Here is a 22,971-nt window from a genome sequence, read left to right on the forward strand (position 1 = left end):
ATCTATGAATTACTTTGTAAATCATTTCCATTTGCATTATGTAAAAAAAATTATCAGTTAATACTAGCTACTGTTGTGCACTGCAAAAGGCATTGCATAAAAATAATAGTATCCACACAGAAACACGTGTACACTTTTTACTTAGTGGTCCTGAACTACTTGGGAACTTTACGGAATGTCATTGAAGGCAGCACACGACAGTACGTGAGTAGGTGGAGCTTTCGTTTAAAGGGATGTCCACAGTACAGTACAGTTGGCTGCATTTTTGGACATTTTGGCTGTCAGACGTGTAAAGACAATCAAAGGAACAAACCGCACGTCTCCGTGAAGGTTCCACCATCCGGAATAGCGACGTATGTTTTTATTTTTGTGCTGCCACTCTCTTTTTGCTTTCAGTTAATGCAGGAAAACGGGAGAGTCCACCTCACGAAACCAGCCTGAGTGGTTTTAGCGCGTAGCTGTCACCAGGATGGCTGTTTCTCCCGGATAGAAAACAGTCAGAACTTTGACTTCTGACATTGGACACTCCGGGCATTTCTCCACCAGCAGGCCTCCTAGGACTCCTCTTCCCCTCGCGACCCAGACAGGTGTTGAAGTAGACGGAGGGTCCTTAACGCCTCACTGACGGTCATGTTTCGGATAAACAACAACGACGAGGTTAGTGAAACAATAATAATAGCAACAATAAGACAACAACTGTACTTTACATCATTATGTGAGCTTCAGTGGACATTGTGAAGTTATCCTCACTTGTTGTTTCAACCTGGCCGATTGTCAGAAGGTTTTGATCACATGATTACTTTTTTTTTTTACGGAAGACTGTAATGTACTTGTTATGCTGTAGCTAAAGTGTATTGTACAGTTCTTCCTGTCTACACTAATCCGCTTCCTCTTCCTCCTTTTAGTTTCCTTTTATACTTTAATTAAATAGTAATAATCACCGTCATTAGTTAATTTATAGTTCAAGCATCACAAGGTTAATAATAGTTCAAGCATGCTGTTTGACAAAATAAACATTTGTGTTCTTTGAACGTGAAATCATATTATCCTAATTGTACATTTAATCAACTATAAACCTGACATATTGGTAGTATTACATTTGAATTACTGAAATATTAATGTAATGTAATATAAATATAAACGATCTCAAGACTGTTTTTATTTTTCAGTAAAAAAAAATCAAAATAAATCAACATGAAAAAATCAGTATAAAAATGTGAATGTATTTAAATCAAAATGCAGTCAAACATTCTATGCATTTATTTAATTCACATTTTGAAAAAAATCTGTATTAATTGGCCTAGTATGTCAAACTCTAAATCAGGAGATTGAGGGTTGGAATCTGTGTAGCGTTTGCATGTTCTCCCCCTGCTTGGGTGCGTTTTCTACACAGCTTTTTCTCACATTACAAAAAGCATGTATGTGGCTGACATCTGTCCCGTGATTGACTGATGACCGGTCCAGTGTATTCCCCGGCTCACCCAACATCAGTTGGGATAGGCTCCAACTCACCCTTGGCTCTAATGAGGACAAAGTCTCCAATTAACTTAACATGCATGTTGTTGGGGTGTGGGAATGACAGGGAGCATGCAAACACCACACAAAAATGTTCCAATGAAGTTTCAAACCCAAATGTCTGGTAAGGATATATGTATACTGACGTGTGTGTTTGTGCATATAGTGCGACTGTGTGATGAACGTCAGTGCTGCAGAGCGCTGTGCATTTGTCAAGAACACATCGGACTGTAACATGGAAGATGGCTTCATCAACTATCTACAAGTGGTCTTCTGTCTGCTTCCACCTGACCTCACCCCCCTCACCGTCACTTTCTGTGTAAGCCCTTTTTCTATGTACAGCCGTGGTAGCCACTGTGCAGCCCGGGGACTTTTTTATTTGTCCATGACACATTGAAGAAATAAAATTAAAACAAAAAAACCCAGCTATAATGGTATAATAATGGTAAAACATATTTCGCAAAAAGGCACAATGTACAGAGACAAAGCTGAAAAGTTGATACTACTAATAATAACACAATGCTTTGTCTATATATATGTATAGGAGTTTTTACATAATAAAAAATATACAAATATCAAAGTGGGCCCTTGCATCCTTTGATGTCTCAGACCCTCAGTGGAAAAAGTTTGCACACCCCCGATGAGTATGATGATGCACTGTTGTGTTGTTTGTGCCATTTGAGGAAGTTAACAGCACTTAAATTTTGTGAAGCGTCCTTTTTGCAACACAATGACGTCACCAGACTTCACCTTGTTCTTCCCTTGTATTTGACCTGTGTGTTATCTTTGCATCACAGAAATAAATAAATTAACTTATATTTTCTTCTTTCTGATTCTCCATAGGTTATATGGTTGCTCTTTTTGTTCGTCATCCTTGGCCTCACTGCATCCAAGTTGTAAGTGTACATATATATATGTTCTTTATAGTTATATGTTATTTATTATGTCATCTGTCGAAATGCAATGCAAGTGCCTTTTGAAATGATTCTTTTCTGGCAAATAGATGCTAAACATTTTTATACCAGCTGTCTTTGACCGACAGGCGGGTTACACCAGCCAAACACTCATTCACACTCATATTCATACCTATGTTACAACCGGAAACTGGAGTACCCAGAGAATTGAACCCATGACTGTGTGGCCAACATGCTAACCACCCGGTCACCGTGAGGCCCTTGTGTGATCCATTCATTCATAAATTTAGTTTTTTTCTGAATGCCAAATCTTGTCACATGTTAATCTTGTGAGGAAACCATCATTGATGTTCATGAAATGGCACATGAAATGTCCCGTTTTACTCCCGCTTTGGGTCACATGTACATTCACTGTGAAATTTTCAGCAGTTTCACTTCATTGGTATGACTGTCAGCTTCCCTCAGTGGAATTGGAATGTTCTGCTTTTTGACTTGAGTGCAATGGACTACAAGTGAGAAAGGAGTCTGTTCACAAATCTGAAAATAGTTTTTCATAAAGTTCTTCTTTGTGTTTCTCCTCAGTTTCTGTCCCAACCTGTCAGCCATCTCCACCAGTTTACACCTCACTCACAACGTCGCTGTATCCTTCAAAGCTAGACCTGAAACTCTTCTATTGCCTGCCATTGCATGAGCCGTCTGTTGTCTGAATAATCAGACGTAGTCGGATTTGGCTCTGAGTCAACTACAACCTTTGTGGTTTTATTATCAACAATCCGTATAGGTTCATTCTGAACAGGAGCCCTTTGATTCTGAATGATATCTAAGAGGAAATGGACGAGGAAGCTGAAGTCAGCGATTAAATCAGTCCAGGTGGTCCTTGGAGTTTCGAGTTTTTTGTCATTTTGTGATTCGTATTGAATGAATTCAAAAATCCATGTGCGGCTCATGACTACTCTCAGCACTGGACTGTTGCGACCATTATTAAGGAGAAGTATCATATAATAACATCTACATGGGCAGGCCACTGTTGGCCGAACCACGCCAAAACAATATCAGCAAACTAGCAGACAAAAAAGTTGTATTATTGCAAGAATAAAATTGTAATATCATTATAAATGCTGTAGTGGAGAGTTGAGTTGAGGGCGTATTGCACAAAAACAACATAAAACATGTATAAATGTGTTGTTGGTATTGAGCGTTCGGGGTGATAAAAAAAAGAATAAATACATCGTGGTATTGAATGAGTTAAAGCATTTCAACATTAAACTTTGGTATCAAGGTGAGGGCCTCAAACTAGCATCAAATTAGTTTGATGCTAGTTTGAGACCCCTGAGTTAAAGTATTTCAAAATCAACATCTGTGGCCTTCAGTGTTTGGACACCCCTGATCTAGATTGTATCACTCAAAACAAGAACTTTATTGATTTTGAATCATATTAACCACAAGATGTCTGAGTCAAGTTTTGTTAGATTATATTGAAGCAAGAATCCTAGGCTATGGTTATCGTCATTTCCAATGGATTGATTGTTCCTCACACTGCCAGTGTCCACACATTTCTTAGGCATTGTCCATATTGTTGAATTATTTCTCCTTGACTGTAGTGTTTGTGTTGAGGGCGTGACCTTTCTGGCTCTTGGTAATGGGGCTCCAGACATCTTCAGTGCCATAGCAGCCTTCTCCCGCCCTCATACGGCTGGCCTGGCTGTTGGAGCGTTATTTGGTATAGGCGTACTTTATTTATTGCTCAAATAAGCCTTTAATTGAAGTATAAATGTCCACCTTGGTATTATATGATGTTTTTTTGTCCATCTGCTTTGTCTATCAACATCCGCAGGAGCGGGAATATTTGTCACCACCGTTGTCGCTGGCAGCGTGGCGCTCGTCAAACCTTTCGCTGTGGCCTCCCGTCCTTTTTTGCGTGACGTCATCTTCTACATGTCGGCAGTGTTCTGGACTTATCTCATCCTGTACAGAGGAACCATAACACTAGGAGAAACATTAGGTACATGCTTTCAAATAACTGCCACCTTCATCGTTACCCAAGAACACAAATCGTGGCACACCCTGGACTGGTCGCCAACCAATCGTAGGAGCTCGCTTGAAGTCAAATTCAAATGATAGCCAATACTGTTACAATTCTCTAATAACGACTCAACCTTATGTTCACATTTTACTTTATTATTTCTCATTAAACCCAGTCATTGAAATTCTTAAAGGGGACCTATTATGCTCCTTTGTATCGACTTTGTATCCTTTGTTGGGACTCCTATAGAGCAGCTACACACAATAACCAGCACAGATAGCTTTCTAGATCTTCCAGATCCTGCACCACTGTGTCCAGTGTGTCCATGGACTTCCTGCTTTCAACCCAAACAATCTGTTTAATATACTCCACCCTCAGCCCTCCTCTCGGTTCGCTCACTCTGCTGTGATTGGTCATACTCCCAAACGCTCCAGAGGACTTCCGAATGCGTAGGTCCGATTTTACTGAGTGCAGGCAATCTGCAGCCCATATAGGGAAGTCTGTATCGCATTGACGTCAGTAAAACTCGACATCCAAAACTCGCATCCAAATTATATATTGTACCTCATAACATTGTAACAGTATTTATATGTCAGAACAGTGGAAAAAAGCATTTAAAATTCTAAATTGCATACCTGCAAAATGATTGTAGTACATTCCAATAATTTTGTAGCTTAAAAAAGAAAAAAATGATTGTACTACGTTCAAATAATTTTGTAGCTTTTTTAAAAAAAAAAAGAAAAAATAGAAAGGATGAAAAATAAATGGAATACTGCATAAAAAATATATAAAGCGTCAAAATAATATTTCTAATTATAGTTTTATAATTATCAACACATTGTCTTATTTCCCTCTACTGTCTAAAGAAAATGTTTTGCTTATACTTGCTAATTACTATTACTGACATTACTGTAACTTGAGTTCTCCTGTCCTAATGTGTGTAGGATACCTGGGCCTCTATGTGGTGTACGTAATGACTGTAATCATCAGTGCATACATCTACAGCCGACAAAAACGTTTGATCAATGCAAGGATGGACGGAGCTTCACAAATTCAAGGTTAGACAGAAACTACATAATAAAGTATATGATCTATTACTGCAGGTGCTTCCACCAATGCTATTAATCCATGCTTTGCTTCCTCTGCAGCAGAGTCGTATGAGTCGTCTGACTCGTATGAAAACGAGGTTCCCTGCTTGCTACCTGCGACGCAACAACCGGAATATGGTAAGGGAACACACTTGTGCATATTCATTCAGGGTTATATTACAGTTGCCACGTCATGCTTCCAATTTCATACTAGTGGTGGTTAGTGGCTAACTACAGCCTATTAATTTGTCAAAAATATGCATATTTAAGCAAATTTTACCTAAATTTTCACACATAGAAAATGGCATATTTTCAGTTATTATGCCTACTATATCGAATGTATACATACAAATGTAAAGGTGACTGTAGGGTTGTTATATTCTGTCTGGAAGGCACTGATAAAGTTAAAATTGAATTTAGAAGGTTGTAAACAGGTTTTCTATGCCTTAACATGAAAATATTTGATTTATAAAGAAGGAATGTGAATTTGTGGAAATTCACTTCTAATGGATTACTGTAACTTGTATGCCTTGTGTGTTTCAGAGTCGGAGTACAGGCCACTTCTGCATTACACCGAGTCCACCAAACAGATCCTACTGAGCTCTCTCAATCCAGTGGATACTAGGAAGTGGAGGAGGAAATCATGGAAGTGGAGGGTTGTTAAAGTATTGAAGGTGTGATGAGGCAGACACCCAAAGTCTAAAACTGTGTATATAAACAGTATATATATAATATCTATATTTTTTACAAGGCTGTCTTCCATGAAGTGTTGGGAATAAATACAGACATTTTTCACATGTGCGCACGGTGCTCCTAAACAGGCTGTAGGGATACATACCTTGTATTACTGTTGTAGCATCGTTAAAAAGTCTATTTTGCATAACCTTTATACTGTCATGTCTGCTTCTCAGACACCTGTGGAGGTCATCCTGCTGCTGTGCATTCCTGTTGTTGATCTTGATAAAGAAGACAAGAACTGGAGACGACCACTCAACTGTCTTCATTTGATCACTGCCCCGCTCGTGTGTGTGCTTGCCTTCCAGTCTGGACTATGTAAGCAGAAAGGACTGTATCCCACGCGGGGTATCATTTTGATTTTTTGGTGTACAGTATTGTACACAGTATGTTGTATGTAGTATGTTCACACTTTGAGATCGCAGATAAATTTAGTGTTGTTGCTGAGGAACTCATGATGAACTAATGAGTTGAGTAATTACTGAGGATCCAATGAAGAACTAAGGAGAAACTAATGACTAACGTTGATTTTGATTTGACTAAGGCACATATATTTAGAGTAGTTACTGAGGAACTAATGACTAAATAATGAGTTGAGTAGTTCCTGAGGAACAAAGTCACATGCATTTAGCATAGTTACTGAGGATCTAATGAAGAACTAACGAGAAACTAATGACTAAGGCACATATATTTAGAGTAGTTACTGAGGAGCAAAGTCACGTGCATTTAGAGTAGTTACTGAGGATCTAATGAAGAACTAATGAGAAACTAATGACTAAGGCACATATACTTAGAGTAGTTGCTGAGGAACAAGGTCACATACGTTGAGAGTAGTTACTAAGGATCTAATGAAGAGCTAAGGAGAAACTAATGACTAAGGCACATATATTTAGAGTAGTTACTAAGGAACAAAGTGACATGCATTTAGAGTGGTTACTGAGGAAGAACTAAGAATGAAGAACTAACAATAAACTAATGACTCACGCACATACATTGAGAGTAGTTACAGAGGAACTAATAAGAAACTAATGACTAAGGCACATATATGTAGAGTAGTTACTGAGGAACTAATAAGAAACTAATGACTAAGGAACATATATTTAGAGTAGTTACTGAGGAACAAGGCCACACACATTTAGAGTAGTTACTAAGGATCTAATGAAGAGCTAAGAAGAAACTAATGACTAAGCCACATACACTTAGAGTAGTTACTAATGAGGAGCTGATGCGTAGTGGTTAGGGTCATTAACTGCTGTAATTTTGTGTACCTTATTGTAAAGTGTTACCACAACAGAGGGGTGGCGCCTGACAAGCTGTTTTATCCTGGGGCTCCGCCCCTGACTGGCCAGTCCAGACCTCCAATCAGGAGGGGGGCCAGGGTCCACGTGCATAGCACCTAACAAACTATTCTCAACTGTTCTTCTGTCTAGTTGGCGATTATTTGATTGAAGGACAGTTTCCTGTGTGGGTGCTGACTCTTCTCCTGGGACTCTTCCTGTCTGCTATTGTCTTCTGCAGCACCACAAATGAGTGTCCCCCAAAATATCACCCAGTAAGTATGCACTCCAGCTCCAATCCCCCCAAAGTATGCAACATAAAGGCAACTATCTCGGTACTAATCTAACATGATTTTTGTCAGCTCTTTGCTATTTTGGGCTTTTTGGTGAGTGCGGTGTTGATCAGTGCAACAGCATCAGAAGTGGTCAGCCTTCTGCACATGCTGGGTGTGGTGCTGAGCCTTAGTAACACTGTGCTGGGCTTGACTCTTCTGGCCTGGGGCAACAGCATAGGAGGTGAGTTCTCTTTTCAAACATGTGTCTACATAATAATACAGTATTGTATGTCTTTAATAATCATACCACCGCCTGTTCTTGTTTTAGACTGTTTTTCAGACATCACTATCGCAAGACAAGGATACCCAAGGATGGCCATCTCAGCCTGCTTTGGAGGCATCATTTTCAGTATCCTTATTTGCACACTTTGATTGCATTCTGTCTGTTCTCTTCTTTTGTCTGAGGGATCACATTCACCTGTGGTTTCTCCATTGGAGGATTACAACATTTATTTTTGTCCAAAGACCAGAGCATCCCAATTATACTCAATATGGTGTACATCTGGACAATATCGTGGCTGATAATATAATAAATAATACATTTACTGTAGCCTTTTTTTCTTTACTAAAAGACGATGAGGGTGCTATTGTGTTGCTCATTTTCAATATAAATTAGAATAGTTTCAGTAATCACCTTTGTTATTGTCTTTATTTGCCACCACCATGGAATAGGTTTATGAGCTAAGTCAGTGACTTAATTATTTAAGGGGCTTTACATAAAAGGACATGCTTTATTTCAAACTTTGTTGTTTTTGATGTAGCCAGTCACTTATTCATGGATGCCTCTTAACTGCATCATCACCAGACATGCTATTTGGAGTGGGCTTAGGCTGTCTGGTGCAGATGATGAAAACACACTCTGAAGTGCAGGTCACTTACACACAAAACACACAGGTCATATCAATTCCAAATCAATTCTTTTTAAACCTTCTGCTGTTCTCCTCTGCAGCTGGAACCAGAAGGACTTCTGACGTGGGTTCTGGCAGGATCTCTTGGTGTGTCTTTGGTTCTGTCTTTTGTCATCGTTCCACTCAGCCGTTTCCACTTGGGTCGACCCTATGGCATTTTCCTCCTCATTTTCTACGTCACCTTCCTCGTGGTTGCCCTGCTCACTGAGTTTGACTCCATCTAAGCCGTGCAGGCTCACACGAGGGATGCGTGGCGACACCCCGGATCCACCTCAACAACTGACTTTGAAGCACTTTTTTTTTTTTTTTTTACTGCTGACAAGCTTGCTGGGTTTTTATTCACGGAGCCAAGCGGTTTTTGCTCAGGAAAACTACTTACTGTGCCATCAATCTGCTGCATAGTTTTTAAAGATGACAATTTTAAATAGGGACAATATGATACATTTTATATAAACTAAATGTAATGTATGTGACAATCAAGCTGCTTTGTGGGTAATTAAACACCTTTCACATACTGTTACACTATTTTTTTTAATTAAACATAAACATAAATACGTTACCAGTCAAAAAGGCCTGTTTAAAGAGTTTATTAAAATCCCGTTAGGAAATCAAGTACAGCACAGAAGCAGTAATACAAAAGTAGACTTATTTGGGATTGGAGCTGAAAAGGAGTGTTCATACTTGGTTGTGATTTTATTGTTAAGAACCATGTAACTCGGGAGTCAAGATTAAATACAACATTAACGAATACTCACTAAAGTTAAGGCGCCGTGTTACACAGACATTGACCGTACAAAGATGGATAAATTCATCATTTTCATTTATTTTTAGTAAATATACTGTACAAAACCCATTTGCACATGTCTAAAAAGGAATTCAGCAATATTAAATGTATGTAACCTTTCACCCCTAAGGGTGTTACTGCATTAAACATGAATATTGCTAGAGAACACAATTCAATTATATATACACACAAAATACATTGAAGAAATTGTTTGACTTCTTTTAAAATGAGGGTTTCTACAAAAGGTCTGCAGCCTATACTGTACGTACTGTACATGGTGTAGTGTAGTATTAGTATTAAAAGGCGCCCTCAGTATACTGTTTAATGCTGGAGCCATTGTCTCCGAAAAGGCCAACAGAAGGCAAATGTACCACTTGTCTGTCTTTGAGTCCTGAGAAAGGCCACCATGTCAACTCACATCGGCCCAAAAAACACCAGACCAGTTTTACCTACAGTGGGCCATTGGAGTGGAATTAGAAGTCCTGGAGTGTGTTGCTGCGTTAGTTAATACTGTAACGTCCAGTTTGTGAGATGAGCTGAGGTGCAGGGACAAAAGGTGGATTGGAGGTAGGACTGTCCAAGTCGTGTTCCTGGCTTTGGTCTGGCTGGGGAAGGTTTTCCCTTGAATATTCTGCATACCACTCCTGGAGGAGGAGGAGGAGGAGGAGAAGTGTCACTATTATCATACAGAGTCAAATTAAGTTAAGATGACTTTGTTCTTACCTGCATCTCCTCTGCATACATTTTCATGCTGAGGTCACACTTTGTCCTGGACCTCCTTCCTTGGTACAACAGCGATGAGGGCTCTTCACTCTAAAGTAGAGAAGCAGAAATCAACTCATTCTCCCATCCCTTTAATCATAGTTAACTTTCCATAATCGATACAGGAAATGCGCATCCCAAGTCGGTTTTGTAGTTACCCCACTACGGTCCATGGCTTGTATGACTCCCTGCAGTGAGCTGAGGGACGAGTGTGCTGGACACATCTGTTTGTACAACGCCAGAGTGGAAAGAGCTTCTTCACGGCCCACTTCGACCTCAAACACAATTCCATTCTCATCTGGAGGGCAGAGACAAATATATGACCCAACTGTCAACAAGTATTAGACATACAGGGAGTGACAATAGAACACACTGTAAATACAGTAGATCTCTGACAGTTATCTTTTTTTATGATAAAGCAGTAGTTTTTACTGCAGCAGCTTAAATAGTTTGATTTTGATGCCGCTAATATTGTGTTTTCCTAATGTGGAAAACAGAATTTTAGATGCCTTTAATGAACCATGAGATGCATATAAGCATTTGGCTATATGGACTCTACTCATTTTCAGATTGTCATTTATACAGCAAATAAAAAGGCAGAGGAAATGTGGACTGTCTGCACACACTCTTCTGTCCCACCTTCTGGGTTCTCCCGTGTTTCCCGGTTCTTGCGGCTGTAGTTCATGCGGAACACGAAAGCATCCAGGATGAATGCCACAATGATGGTCATGACCACCTGGAGTGGGCGTAAAGGATGTTCCATATTACGGTGAAAGAATGCAACGCTTCGGTACACCAATCGTCATAGAGGGTATGGGAGTTAAAAATGAAACAATTAGTGCCTAGCACTCACTCATTACAAGTGTGCCTGAATGCCTCACGGCGAGAACAGAGTATTTAATATGTATGATTACATTTATATTGGTGTTCCAATGCCCACATGCGGCAGCAGTCAACACCCGTCACTGTGTGTGAGGATTCCCCTGGTTGGATGTATCTTGTATTTCTTCATCATGATCGTTAAACTTTCCCCATGGTATTAAATTAATACACAGACGTAAACCATAGCCATCATAGGTGGACAAAAAAAGTGAAGAATAAATGATATGCCTCACCATGGTGACGATGTAGAAGGTCATGAAGTAGAGACGACTCCAGTGGCTGGTCATGGAGGTCACTCCTTCCTACGGACAGCAGAGGGATGAAGCAGCAATACGGTATGCATGCAGGAAATGATCCTAAATTACAGTTATGTCATCATCTCACCATTGTGATGTACCAGTTGTTGACAACAGTCAGCTCAAAAAGAGTCACTAAAGGAAAACAAGACCAAGCACCACATTTCATTTGGACAGCAAAAGAAAGATTTGATTGTCAACATTGTTCCCTCTCTCAACCGTATTTAAAAAAAAATATATATATATAATAAATATATAAAAATAATAAATTGGGCAAAAACATCAAAACACAAGTTATATGCAGTACTCTGGTCAGTAGGCATCAGTAATGTTACACTGACGATACAGTACATGTCACATGACATTACATCACCTTCACACTGCATGTGGTCAACCATGGCATGTGTGGAAGTGGTACGATTTTGCCTTATGTTGTCCTTCTTCCCCACTCTGATCACATTCACAACACTTTTTAAAATTTCGAATAGGTACATTGGAGAGGCTTACTAGTTAGCTTGCTAAGCTAGCCATGACCATGTTCCTATGTTTCTGCAGTGATCCCAAACCTGCGTAATATGATCTAAACAAATCATAGGAGTGTTTCATGTCTACAGGGTCTAATAATGGCAAAAACCACTACCAGTTGAAAACCACTACACAGCACAGCTGTACAGCACTATGCTTGTACTTCAATACATTCTAAAAATATATATATATATATATTTTACAGTGTACAAATGTGTTTAAATGTAAAAGAAATTGTTACCAAAGCTCCTGAGAATGTTGTTGAAGTTGTTGAGATAATAGTAGCCTTCTTCCAAAACCGTTTTGTTGCCAAAGGTGACGTTGATCTGCCTGTAGGAGTCGGCCACCGTGCTGGTGCTAAGAATAAACAGATTGCATGTGGAAGGGCTCTGCTGAAATACAATTACAATGCTGACCAACAAACTTAACTCAAGTGCTGTAATAGCCATCTAATTTCACACCCGGATGACCGTCCCCAGCAAACAATCATAAGTCGCATTGAACGGTGACTCACTTGCAGCAGTTGGGGTAAACAACATCAGCAAAGAACTCCATGCCCACAATAGCAAAGGAGTAGTAGAAGATGATCAAGGTTAACCCCAGACTTGCCATCCTGGGGAGGAGCTCAAACATGGTGTCCAACACGTTGCGATACCGCTGCTTGATCTTAAACAACCTGCAACAATGTTTGAAAGAAAAATGAGTCACACAAACAAAAAGTCTTCATCTTTTATGTTAGAATTAGACATAAAGTACCGGAGCAGCTGAAGTGGTCGCAGCACAACAATAAAGTAGAAAGGCTCCATATCAAAGGCGAGTGCAATCAGCCCCAAGAATGCAAACACCGTGACCAAGAAGTCAAACCTTTATAGGACAGAAGAGAACAACATCTTGCTTAAAAGTCTTTTTACCCAAAGAGCCACACAATCTGAAAACAATCACACTCAGATTTTAAATTTCAGTCTCATGTTTGTTATACAGTTTATACTCACAGATTCCATCCAGAGCTGAAATAAGCCAATGGTCCCAAACCAGATAACTTCAACAGCACCTCAACACCATAAACTGAAAGCGGAATGGACAGAATTAGAACAGGTTGGTCAGAACAAAAATCCTAAACAACCAATATGAAAATAATAACTACACTGTACGATTCACACCACTGTTTACTTTTGTATTTGTTTTTTTTTAATCATTCATTTAGCTTTGAATGTGTAAATACTGCATGAGCAAGAACCATATTTGGCTACATACCATTTTATAATTTTTTTCTTTGAAAAAAAATCAACATTTTATACCCAGATTATTTTAATGATGGTGCTAATTCTGTTCAGGGTCACATGAAGCCTGAACCTATCCCAGCTGATTTTAGGCAAGAGAGCTGCGGTACACCCTGGACTGGTTGTCAGTTCGTCATAGGGCACATATCCATCCAGAATACATATCCATCCATCCATCCATTTTCTATACCGCTTATAACCGCATCACGAGGGTGCTGGAGCCTATCCCAGCTGACTTCGGACGAGGGGTGGAGTACACCCTGGACTGGTCACCCGCCAATCACAGGGCACATATTCATCTCAATTACATATGCACTATAAAAATGCTAAACTTATAAAACAGATTTCTCCCAGCCAAGATACAATTTAATATAATGAACAGTACTTTATGTTGTACAGATATTTCAAGTCTTTGATTGTGCCACAATGGTTTTCTGAAGGTACTTGAATGAGTGTGAGTGACTACTCACTAGTAAGGAAGACAATATAATTCCAGGGAACCGGCCTAGACCAGGAGAATCCACCTGCAAGAGTAAACAAGGTAATAAATGATCCCTTTCTCTTCTCAGGCATCACAGGAGAAATGCCTTACTGTGTAGAGTATATGTCTCCACAAGGATCCACACGCCATTAATGGCCACAACCGCATCTGAAGGGTATAGAAAAACAGTCACATGCACGATAAATGTACACCGTAAGGGTATTAATCATGAAACTTACACATGGTGTACTGAAAGGCCTTAGACCTCACTAGTAGGTTGATGCCTGAAGAAGAGGAAGTTAAAAGTACAAGATGAAACCATTACACAGAATTGAGGAACAGATTTTGTAATAAAAGAAAAAACACAGCAAAATCCTGCCTTTGAAAATAAGGTAGGCTGTGTGTGGCAAGTCATCAAACCAATATTCCCCACTACGTTGTGCCTGCAAAACATGACACACATAAGACAAAAGGACCTAAAATAGTTTGGCATGTCTACTCCATGCGGGCTCCTTACCTTCCATTTAAGACCAGTGACCTCGTAGAACTTGTAAAATTCCTGCAGACTACAGTAGCACACATGTTAAAAGAAGTTGCATTCAATTTTCCGTAACAAAGTTCAAATTTGTAGTAGTCACCCGAGCATGGGCGCTCCATTGGTGTTCAGAGCTTTATAGGTGAGAAAGCGGTCCCTTGCAGACATACGCGGTCTGTAAAAACGCATCAGGCCATCAAACTGTTTCAACGAGACACCCATTGGTCTCTGAAGGGAAATGGTAGACACAAGTTAAAACGCATATGACGGGTGACTTTGAACACCTTGGAATTCAGACCAGTGCATGGAGAACATACCTGGCGACTGACCAACAGCTGGAAAGCATGGTCAATAGCCGAGCGTTTGTGAAGCAACAGAGACTTAAACTTCATCTTTTCTACATCATTAAAGGTGTCAAACACGACTGCTAGGAGCTGGAGGTGAGAGAGGAGAGAGGAAAGTGGATTAGTGAGTGACAACCAAAAAGTTGTTGAAAAATCTTCACTGATTAAGAGGTAACAAAATGACTAAATAAGGTGGAAAACTGCACCTTCACAAGGAAAGACCAACACAATTAAGTATGTATTCCTGACTACATGCCCCTTTAAGAAAAGTTTTTTTTAAAAAAAAAGGGAAAAGTTGACTGTAGCTGAGTGCTAGCAGTGTAGAGAGTGGCCGACAGCAGCTCCTGTGTGAATGCTCACTGCATGGGTGCTCTGCATGTTAATAAAGCGATTGAAGTGCATCAATTTAACCACAGTGACCGTTTTCTACACTGATCACTAGGTGTCAGCAACATTACATTGATGGGATAATGGCCACCTCATGTTAATGTGTGAGTCTTATGTATGTCTAAAATGGCTTATTTTATTTTATTATGTTAACTACATTGGGTAATACAAGTGAAAGGCAGTTATAAGAGTTGTTATTCCATGTCTACGGGGATCTTATAATGGTGGTCTTGAAATGTAAGACCAAAGTATCGCGGGGATATACAGATTAGTTGACATTTTTTCCCATCATGCCTCATCTACATGTTCCTCTACAACAGGGGCCAGGGGTCTCAAACACGCGACCCTAGTTTGAGGCCCCTGCCTTGATATGAAAGTTTAATATTAGTGCGGCCCGCGCAAGTTTGATATGGATGCTGTATGGTATCATGTACCCAGAAAAAATTATTAAGTTTGATTAATGTTCATGTTTAAGGTTAAATAACTCTTAATAGTTATCCTCCCTATCCGTGTGGAATTGGTTAGTTTTTGGCTATTTAAGTTTAAAGGAAATAACTTGAAGGCTACCGTTTAGGTCGCTAGCTCTCTAGTTTGTGAGTTAGCATGTGTCTCAAGACCCTGCAGTTGCCCAATATGTTATAAATAAAAAAAGTATAAATGTGACTATAGTTGTGTTTTGTCATGTCTACAGGGCTCTAATAATGCTTTGTTAATTTTAATCTGAAAAAAATAATTTGTCTACCCACCAACTATATGTGGTTTCTTAAGTTTTTATTATTTGCAGTTTTATTATTATTATTATTATTAGATTTATTTATTACTGATTGATTGATTTTCGTTGTTCTTGATTTGTTTATTTGTGTTTCATCTTATTTTGTGCAGAAAAATAAAAATTAAGATATTTGAGAATAGTGGAATGTTTTATCAGAGCTTTTATTGTAGAAAATCGGAACCAAAGCACTGAAAAAGTTTGTATATTTTTCTGTTTTTAATAAATGCGTTTTTTGGGTTTTTTTTAAAAACCTGATGCGGCCCAGCCTTGCCCAGACCCTAGCTCTAGTGGCCCCCAGGTAAATTGAGTTTGAGACCCCTGCTCTACAACTTAAATAGGGTCGTACCAAGTTCATGATGAAGTAGAGCTCAATGGAGAGGTACACGATGAAAAACACACAGGACCAGCTGCTCTTTGAGTACGCTGGCATCATCACATCAGGGAAACTACAAGAACAGAAAACACTCAAGATGCTTGTGTGTCAAGCGTGCAGTGCTGAGTCAGATGCTGCTGTGCTTACTTGGCTGTGGTGAGCAGCACAAACAGACTGACCATGCTGTTCTCCAGAGTGTTGAAGTACTGCAGTAAAGACAGAGATACACACAAAGTCAGGAAATGTGACCGCAACAGAGAGGGAGAGGTTCTACACTAATCCCAGACTAAGAAAGAAAACACAACTTACTGGATCTGCAGTGTTTGTAGAAAAGAGACAGAAACCTGGGTTGAAAAAAATAACATTGCAGTCAAAAACAGATGGGTATTAAGAATACAGTACAATACAGTATAATACAATATAGTACAATACAATAGAATACAGCCGAGTATGCAAAAAGTAATTAATGATTTCATCATCATATTTTCACGTACATAGACAAGAGTGCACCACTTTAAATGTCGACTTCTTGTGCGTTTTGGTGGTGTGCAAAATGCACTTTTCTAAATATGCTCACCCAAAATAGCAAATATGACCATGAAGAAGAGCAGCAGGAGGAGGATGTCAATGAATGGCGGGAGGGACTGGAAGATCTGACGTAAATTTCTGAATGAATATTCAGGAGGTTAGCGTCAAGCTTGTCCAACTGTGTGGAGAATCTAACAACATGAAAATACTGGCTCCCACACGTGGTTTAGTAGCATTTAAAGACCTGGTTTCTTCACCATGTGGTGTACCTGCGCACGGCGCCACAGTATCTACAATCCACCAGGAATATTGGTCTGAGGGCCCGGGTCACTCGCATGTGGGATGTCTGTCTGACCAGAACCACGATGGCCTCCACAAACTGTAGCAGCAACACACATGTCTGGCAAAAAATGAGGAACAGAGGAACCACTTGAAGCTACAGTGTTTATATGTTAACAGCAGTCTAGCATAGAAGAGCAGACTGAAGATCATAAGCTCCACCAAAAATGTTTTTATGCACCATACCTTCACCATTGTCCTCTTGTGTCGTATGAATGTGTGGAATCCCAGCCAACGGAGCTTCATGCACAGTTCAAATGCCACCATAACTAAAGCTAAGAGCTCCAGAGTGGCGTGAATCTGCACAGGGATGAAATGAGTTTTATGCCTGTCAACATGTTGAACCCTTGCATCGTCTTCACTCACATAGACATCCAGTCGCAGCGTCGGCACTGCAGGAGCTTCACACAGCGACAGTGCCATGAGCAGGAGACCCGTGAGAAGCTCCATCATGTAGAAGATGTGGTTATGTGCAAAGAGGTAGGCCGCAAGCGCCTTGGGGTTTCTAGGGTGGGTGAAGAACTTGTCATTGTTTTCTCCTTCCTGGATTTGAAATCAAGAAGATAAACGGGACACGTCATTAGGGATGCGTTCCAAAAATGCTGCCAACAGGCATGTTAGTCACTATGAAGTAGCTATCAGTGCACAACAACATCAGTGTTCAAGTCCAACACATTTTTTCATCGCTCTCCACAACAGCAACACAACACTTCATTATCCATTAATCACGCTCATGGCGAGCATGGTGCATTCACAAACAACTGTGAATGTCAACATTACAACTGGTCGCTACACAAACTTCATTTTTCAATTGATTGACTCTTGGAAGTACAAAGTATGATTAACATCATCAATATTGTATATCACTTGTATTTCATTCATTTTCTACCGCTTATCCTCACGAGGGTCGCGGGGGTGCTGGAGCCTATCCCAGCTGTCTTCGGGCGAGAGGCGGGGTACACCCTGGATTGGTCGCCAGCCAATCACAGGGCACATATAGACAAACAACCATTCACACTCACATTCATACCTATGGACAATTTGGAGTCACCAATTAACCTAGCATGTTTTTGGAATCTGGGAGGAATGTCGGAGTACCCAGAGAAAACCCATGCATGCACCCGGAGAACATGCAAACTCCACACAGAGATGGCCGAGGGTGGAATTGAACTCGGGTCCCCTAGCTGTGTGGCCTGCAAGCTAACCACTCGACCGCCGTGCAGCCTATTTACATATTGAAGTATTTAAATTACTATTTTGTACACTTATTATGTCACAAAATTACAAGTACGGATTCGGGTGCCATTTAAGCACCGGTACGGTTTCAAAAGTATCGAGTAATATATAAAGCAGTTACTCACATCATAAACATGGTTTTATGATGTCACTGGACATCAGTCATCTGAAATAAAGAACTCCTCTTTATTTGCTGTTGGTCCTCCTGTTGCGGCATGGCTCCCAACCAACCTGAAGGTTGCGGGTTCAATCCTCCATCCTCCTATCCTTGGATAATTAACCCCTAGTTTCTCCTAATGCTGCATCATCAGTAGGTAAGTGTGCTAACAGTGTCAAAGCGGTTTGAGTGCCCTGGAGGTGGAAAAGCGCCGCACGAGTGAAAGACCATTTAATGAGATGATTTAAATGAGATGATTTCTGAAAATCTGACCACACTATTTTTTCAGGATTATTGGGGCATATCCTGTCATGTGGGCAAATTCAAACATCTGTGCGTTTGAATTTGTGTGTATCTGTGTGTGTCCACTTATGATGCATACGAGTGTGCTTCATTCACCAATTATGTTCTTTAAAAAGACAATAAGCTTTTAATATTTTCAATATGCATAAATATACAAGTGTTGGACAAATTAAAAAATCAAGTTTTGGGATGGGGTATGTTATTTGTCCAATTTGGCCTACAAGTATGCTTTAGAGCTTTGGCCTCCTGTGCGATTGAGTTTGACACACCTGGTTTAAAGCATCAGCTATAAAACATTTCAAAATGTACCTACATTATTTTGTGACTCAGTTAAATAAAGTCTGTTTGTACAGTCCTATATTTTGGCATTGTAGTTTTCTTAAAAGCAGAAGTGTGACTAAGCCTGGTAAATAAAATCAACAATACTAAAACCAATGTGGTACCTTTAATCCCGCATGAATATATTAATGTATATGTGTGTTGGAAGCAGAGATGAAAGGGTTTATACAACTTTTCTGTAATTCTGAACTAGTTTTTTGATCAATTTCCAAGACTTTAATAAATAATCCGGGAATGGAAAGTCATACAAAAACTCTGGAGACCTTAGCATACAGACTTCCGCTCAATGACCACATAAAATGATCTTAATATTTAGGTGCGATTCCCCCGCAGTGGTGAAACGAATGACTTTCACAGCACATTCTAAATTATAAGATCAAACTGCAGTATGCAGTTTGCATTGAGTTCGACCTCAAAGGTTCCAAGATAGCTGGCTTTACAGCCCAATACACTTGATTCCTTTCTACGTCACTGCCAGTCCAATAAAAAACAAAGGTCGGGTGTGGTAGGTGTAATACAACCATTATATAACAATCATGTGAAGTTACAGCTACGGCATGTGAATGAATACCTGTAGGTAGATGGCAGCCTCCTGGTAGTTCATCTCCCAACTTTGCCGTAATGACACACTGTGCACTCGGTGGGTTTGGGGCCCAGCTGTTGACACCACAGTGTTATTCACTATGTCATAATTTCCAGCACCTCCATCTAGAAGAAAACACATGGTCAGAAAGTTTTAAAAAGGAGCACCAATTCTAAAATAGGTCTTCACAAAGTCCATGGATTAATGGCCGTACCATAGCGGTCCAACTGCAACTGTAAGCAATAGGAGGAAATCACTACAGGACTTTCATTACAGCTCGGATCTTCAATGAATGCAGCTGTGTCTCTGTTTAAACACTCCATTGATCCACTTTGAGGCTGTGCATTTGTGTGTGTGTGTGTGTGTGTGTTGGTCTCAGTGGTGGGAGTTGACAGCACAAATCATTCATAGTGTTGCACTCTTTTTCCGGCGTCCACACACGTGTGGATACAGATGGTCCCACATTCCACTGAAGGCTAATATGATCTGCACAAACATGCACAAATGTCCTGTACACAAAACAATGTGTGTGATGATCAATATTGCTCTAACCTATTTTATAAAACCGCCTTTAATGTTAACTTTAAGTTGAAGCTGAAGAAGGAAGAATAACAAATGTCTGAAACTTGATGCATCTTGTGAAGACACAGACAAGTAAAGTTAAGTAAAGTTTTAAAACAGTCTCGTCAAATAACTGTACATAAATATGCATGCATTGAAAATAGAAACACAAACACTCCCTGCATGAGTCCCTGCATGCTTATAGTGTCCTTCACAAGTCTCTCTGGTTTCTACTCCCATGCACAGTGCATAATCCAACTTCTTGGATGAAAATGTTGCCAAAATTAAGCACATAAACTGAATTGAAAAAAGATTGTAGTCACAGCTGTTTGCTGTCCACTGTGACACTGCAGTTTGAAGATCATATTCATTTCATTCCGGCGCAGGACTGCCTGTTGTCCACAGAAATAGTGTCCACCGAGAGCCATTACAATCCATCATTTGTCATGACACAATCACTTTTGGAGAGCAAACAGTATGTGGTCAGACATTCACTGTTTTGTGTTGATCTACAGAGTCAAAGACACGCGCAGAAAAAACTGAACTCCACCCATCTAACCCACCATGTGACCTGTCATGTGAGTTGGAACTGTGACTTCTTTAAAGAATCCCATCTCTCAGAATCATCTCTCTCGAATAATCCTCCGTAAGAATGTTTCTTATCCGACACTCACATGCATCCTGGAAAACAATCTGTCCTCTTCCTGTTCATTTTAAGACACAATCTGCTCACGCATAGACACACACAGTGTACGCACTGCAGGCTGCTGAAATGCACACAAACGTGAGTCACCATTTTTGCTGATGGGTCACTTTTATGAGGGAACACACTGAACACATAGATACAATATTGACATAATATATACACTCCTGATTTTAAAAATGTTAACACCTAATGAAAATTTGCTAAAAATTACATTTTGCACTGTTGGATCTTAGGAAGGTTCTAAATAGAGCTTGAAAATGCAAAAGTTTTTTTGAGTAAACAGCAATTAAAGTGCAACCAGTCCAGGGTGCGCCCCGCCTCTCGCCCAAAGACAGCTGGGATAGGCTCCAGCTCACAGAAAATGGATAGATGGATGGATGTACCGACAAACAATTAAAGTGGAAAAAGCTGTTCCAAAAAGTTTTAAGACCATAGCCTGTAAAGGCAAAATATTGACAATATTGTTTTTTGCGTCTAGTCAGAACTAGGAATTAAAAGGAGAATCTATTATATCTATTATAGAATTAAACATTAGTTCCGGTTCCCATTGATGCTCGAGACTCAATGCCCTGCCGCACCTACTCTTTTGGACCATACTGTGTGTTCACTCCGATTGAGAACATTTGGGGATGGATGGTAGGAGATGTTTACAAAACTGGACATGACAGTTCCAGAGAGTGGATGCCCTGCGTGAAACCATTGTCACTACCTAATACTACCACTACCATCTTGGAAACACTGGCATCAAACAAGCTCAAACCAATGTTTTAGGTGGTTAACAAGAATGGTGACACTACTCGTGTCCTTCTTTGAATATTCTATTTGTTTTGTTTCATGTTTCAAGTTCTTCCCTATGGTCTTTAAAGTTTTGATCATTTGATGAACTGCATAATTCAGTTTAATGGTTGTCCCTACTTAAGATCTGTGAAAAATGTAAAATTGCAATTTCTCAACTGCTCTTTGATCAGGAGTGTATAATATAACTGTGATAGTCCTCTCATGTAACTAAATAAGCCAACAAAAACACATCTCACAGCATGATGCAGTTTGTTGATAGTGGTGATCAAAACTGAACATATAGACAAAAGACAATTATCCCTTAGTTGTGGATTCACAGTAGTCTGGCTAACTTGATATGTTTTTTTTTCTGTGAACTTGCTGCATTTATCCTATTGGGTTATTTTGCACTTGTTTTTGAACATGCAGCTTCCAGTTTATTACAGTATTTGCAGCATTTCACCAGTGCAGGTGTTTTATGGTTTTGAGTCATTTGGGAATGTTTACACGTTGCTGCGTGTAAGCGTCTGCTGGCCAATGTACATTTTCTTCAATACAACGCCATGTAAATCCATAATATAAGAAATGAAAATAGATTCTTACTCTCGTCTCCCCTCTCTGGCTCCTCATTGAGCAAACCGCTGTTTGCATCATCCCAGGTGAGGATGAGAGGCACGTCGTCGTCGTCAACCTCCATTCTTAACAAAATAAACAGTCACAAAACACGATTAGTTGGAACAAATATAGTCAATAAACATAATTAGTTGGCTGCAGGAACACACATTTTTTGTGGAATATAGCATCGTGTATTAGGCTAACGCTAAGTTGTGAGCTAACAAGTACAGTGCTTTAAATATTGTGGTGAAGCATTACAATTCGAAATGCATTGTTAAAATATCCAGTATGGTAAAACAAAGTGACCGTGAAGTGGCTTGTTTACAGCTTTGATCGTGTCCTAGCACGCAGGAGGCATCTGTCACCACAGATCAATCGGTCAGTGTGTCACCAGCCGCCCGTCTGTGTCCATCGTCGCATCATCTCACCCCGGAGGACTGTAATGTGTGTGAACTCCCAAATAGTGAGCAACTTCCGAAACAAAAGGAGTGCCGTTGATGCAAAGTTTACAGTAAACAACATTAAGTTATTTATAAAGGCGAATCAACTCAAGCTCTGCATCCCAGCCAGAATGTTGGCGGAGTGTCCGTTTTTACGACATTTTCAGCGAT

The 22,971-nt window shown here is 39.9% G+C and overlaps 3 protein-coding genes across 8 annotated transcripts in view; 2 read left to right on the forward strand and 1 right to left on the reverse strand.

The window, feature by feature from the left end:
• On the forward strand, nucleotides 1-9,619 carry slc8b1 (solute carrier family 8 member B1). 2 transcript variants are annotated; one of them, XM_058070493.1, is made up of 15 exons: nucleotides 1-657; nucleotides 1,682-1,834; nucleotides 2,359-2,411; nucleotides 3,012-3,069; nucleotides 4,044-4,149; nucleotides 4,264-4,431; nucleotides 5,397-5,510; nucleotides 5,604-5,678; nucleotides 6,084-6,214; nucleotides 6,452-6,593; nucleotides 7,706-7,827; nucleotides 7,915-8,068; nucleotides 8,156-8,236; nucleotides 8,693-8,757; nucleotides 8,837-9,619. In XM_058070493.1, exons 1-15 carry the CDS (start codon nucleotides 631-633, stop codon nucleotides 9,017-9,019), a joined length of 1,632 nt encoding a protein of 543 aa, XP_057926476.1. In that variant the 5' UTR covers nucleotides 1-630; the 3' UTR covers nucleotides 9,020-9,619. The 2 variants fall into 2 exon arrangements, with proteins under 2 accessions (XP_057926476.1, XP_057926475.1); XM_058070492.1 differs by having other exon boundaries at nucleotides 15-657; nucleotides 5,601-5,678.
• On the reverse strand, nucleotides 9,599-22,966 carry tpcn1 (two pore segment channel 1). Of its 4 annotated transcripts, none has more exons than XM_058070489.1 (27): nucleotides 22,689-22,966; nucleotides 22,349-22,443; nucleotides 19,690-19,826; nucleotides 17,450-17,626; nucleotides 17,270-17,383; nucleotides 17,014-17,144; nucleotides 16,794-16,882; nucleotides 16,526-16,560; nucleotides 16,364-16,422; nucleotides 16,190-16,289; nucleotides 14,658-14,774; nucleotides 14,444-14,568; nucleotides 14,323-14,371; nucleotides 14,185-14,248; nucleotides 14,045-14,089; nucleotides 13,917-13,973; nucleotides 13,795-13,848; nucleotides 13,037-13,109; nucleotides 12,801-12,908; nucleotides 12,559-12,720; nucleotides 12,286-12,401; nucleotides 11,608-11,654; nucleotides 11,457-11,525; nucleotides 10,981-11,077; nucleotides 10,500-10,639; nucleotides 10,303-10,392; nucleotides 9,599-10,223 (listed from the first exon to the last, which is right to left on the reverse strand). In XM_058070489.1, exons 2-27 carry the CDS (start codon nucleotides 22,440-22,442, stop codon nucleotides 10,080-10,082), a joined length of 2,493 nt encoding a protein of 830 aa, XP_057926472.1. In that variant the 5' UTR covers nucleotide 22,443; nucleotides 22,689-22,966; the 3' UTR covers nucleotides 9,599-10,079. The 4 variants fall into 4 exon arrangements, with proteins under 4 accessions (XP_057926472.1, XP_057926470.1, XP_057926473.1 ...); XM_058070487.1 differs by having other exon boundaries at nucleotides 22,686-22,966; XM_058070490.1 differs by having other exon boundaries at nucleotides 22,667-22,966.
• iqcd (IQ motif containing D) overlaps nucleotides 18,570-22,971 on the forward strand; it is a 7,884-nt gene continuing 3,482 nt past the window's right edge. Inside the window, exon 1 of one of the 2 annotated variants that reach the window (XM_058070497.1) lies at nucleotides 18,570-18,633. The gene's annotated coding sequence lies outside the window, so the exon portion shown is untranslated. Of the gene's footprint in view, nucleotides 18,634-20,825; nucleotides 20,909-22,971 lie in introns of those variants that run through there. The other variant, XM_058070498.1, reaches the window with a different exon arrangement.

This window comes from Doryrhamphus excisus, chromosome 4 (genome assembly GCF_030265055.1).
Source record: "Doryrhamphus excisus isolate RoL2022-K1 chromosome 4, RoL_Dexc_1.0, whole genome shotgun sequence".
Taxonomy (NCBI): Eukaryota; Metazoa; Chordata; class Actinopteri; order Syngnathiformes; family Syngnathidae; genus Doryrhamphus; species Doryrhamphus excisus.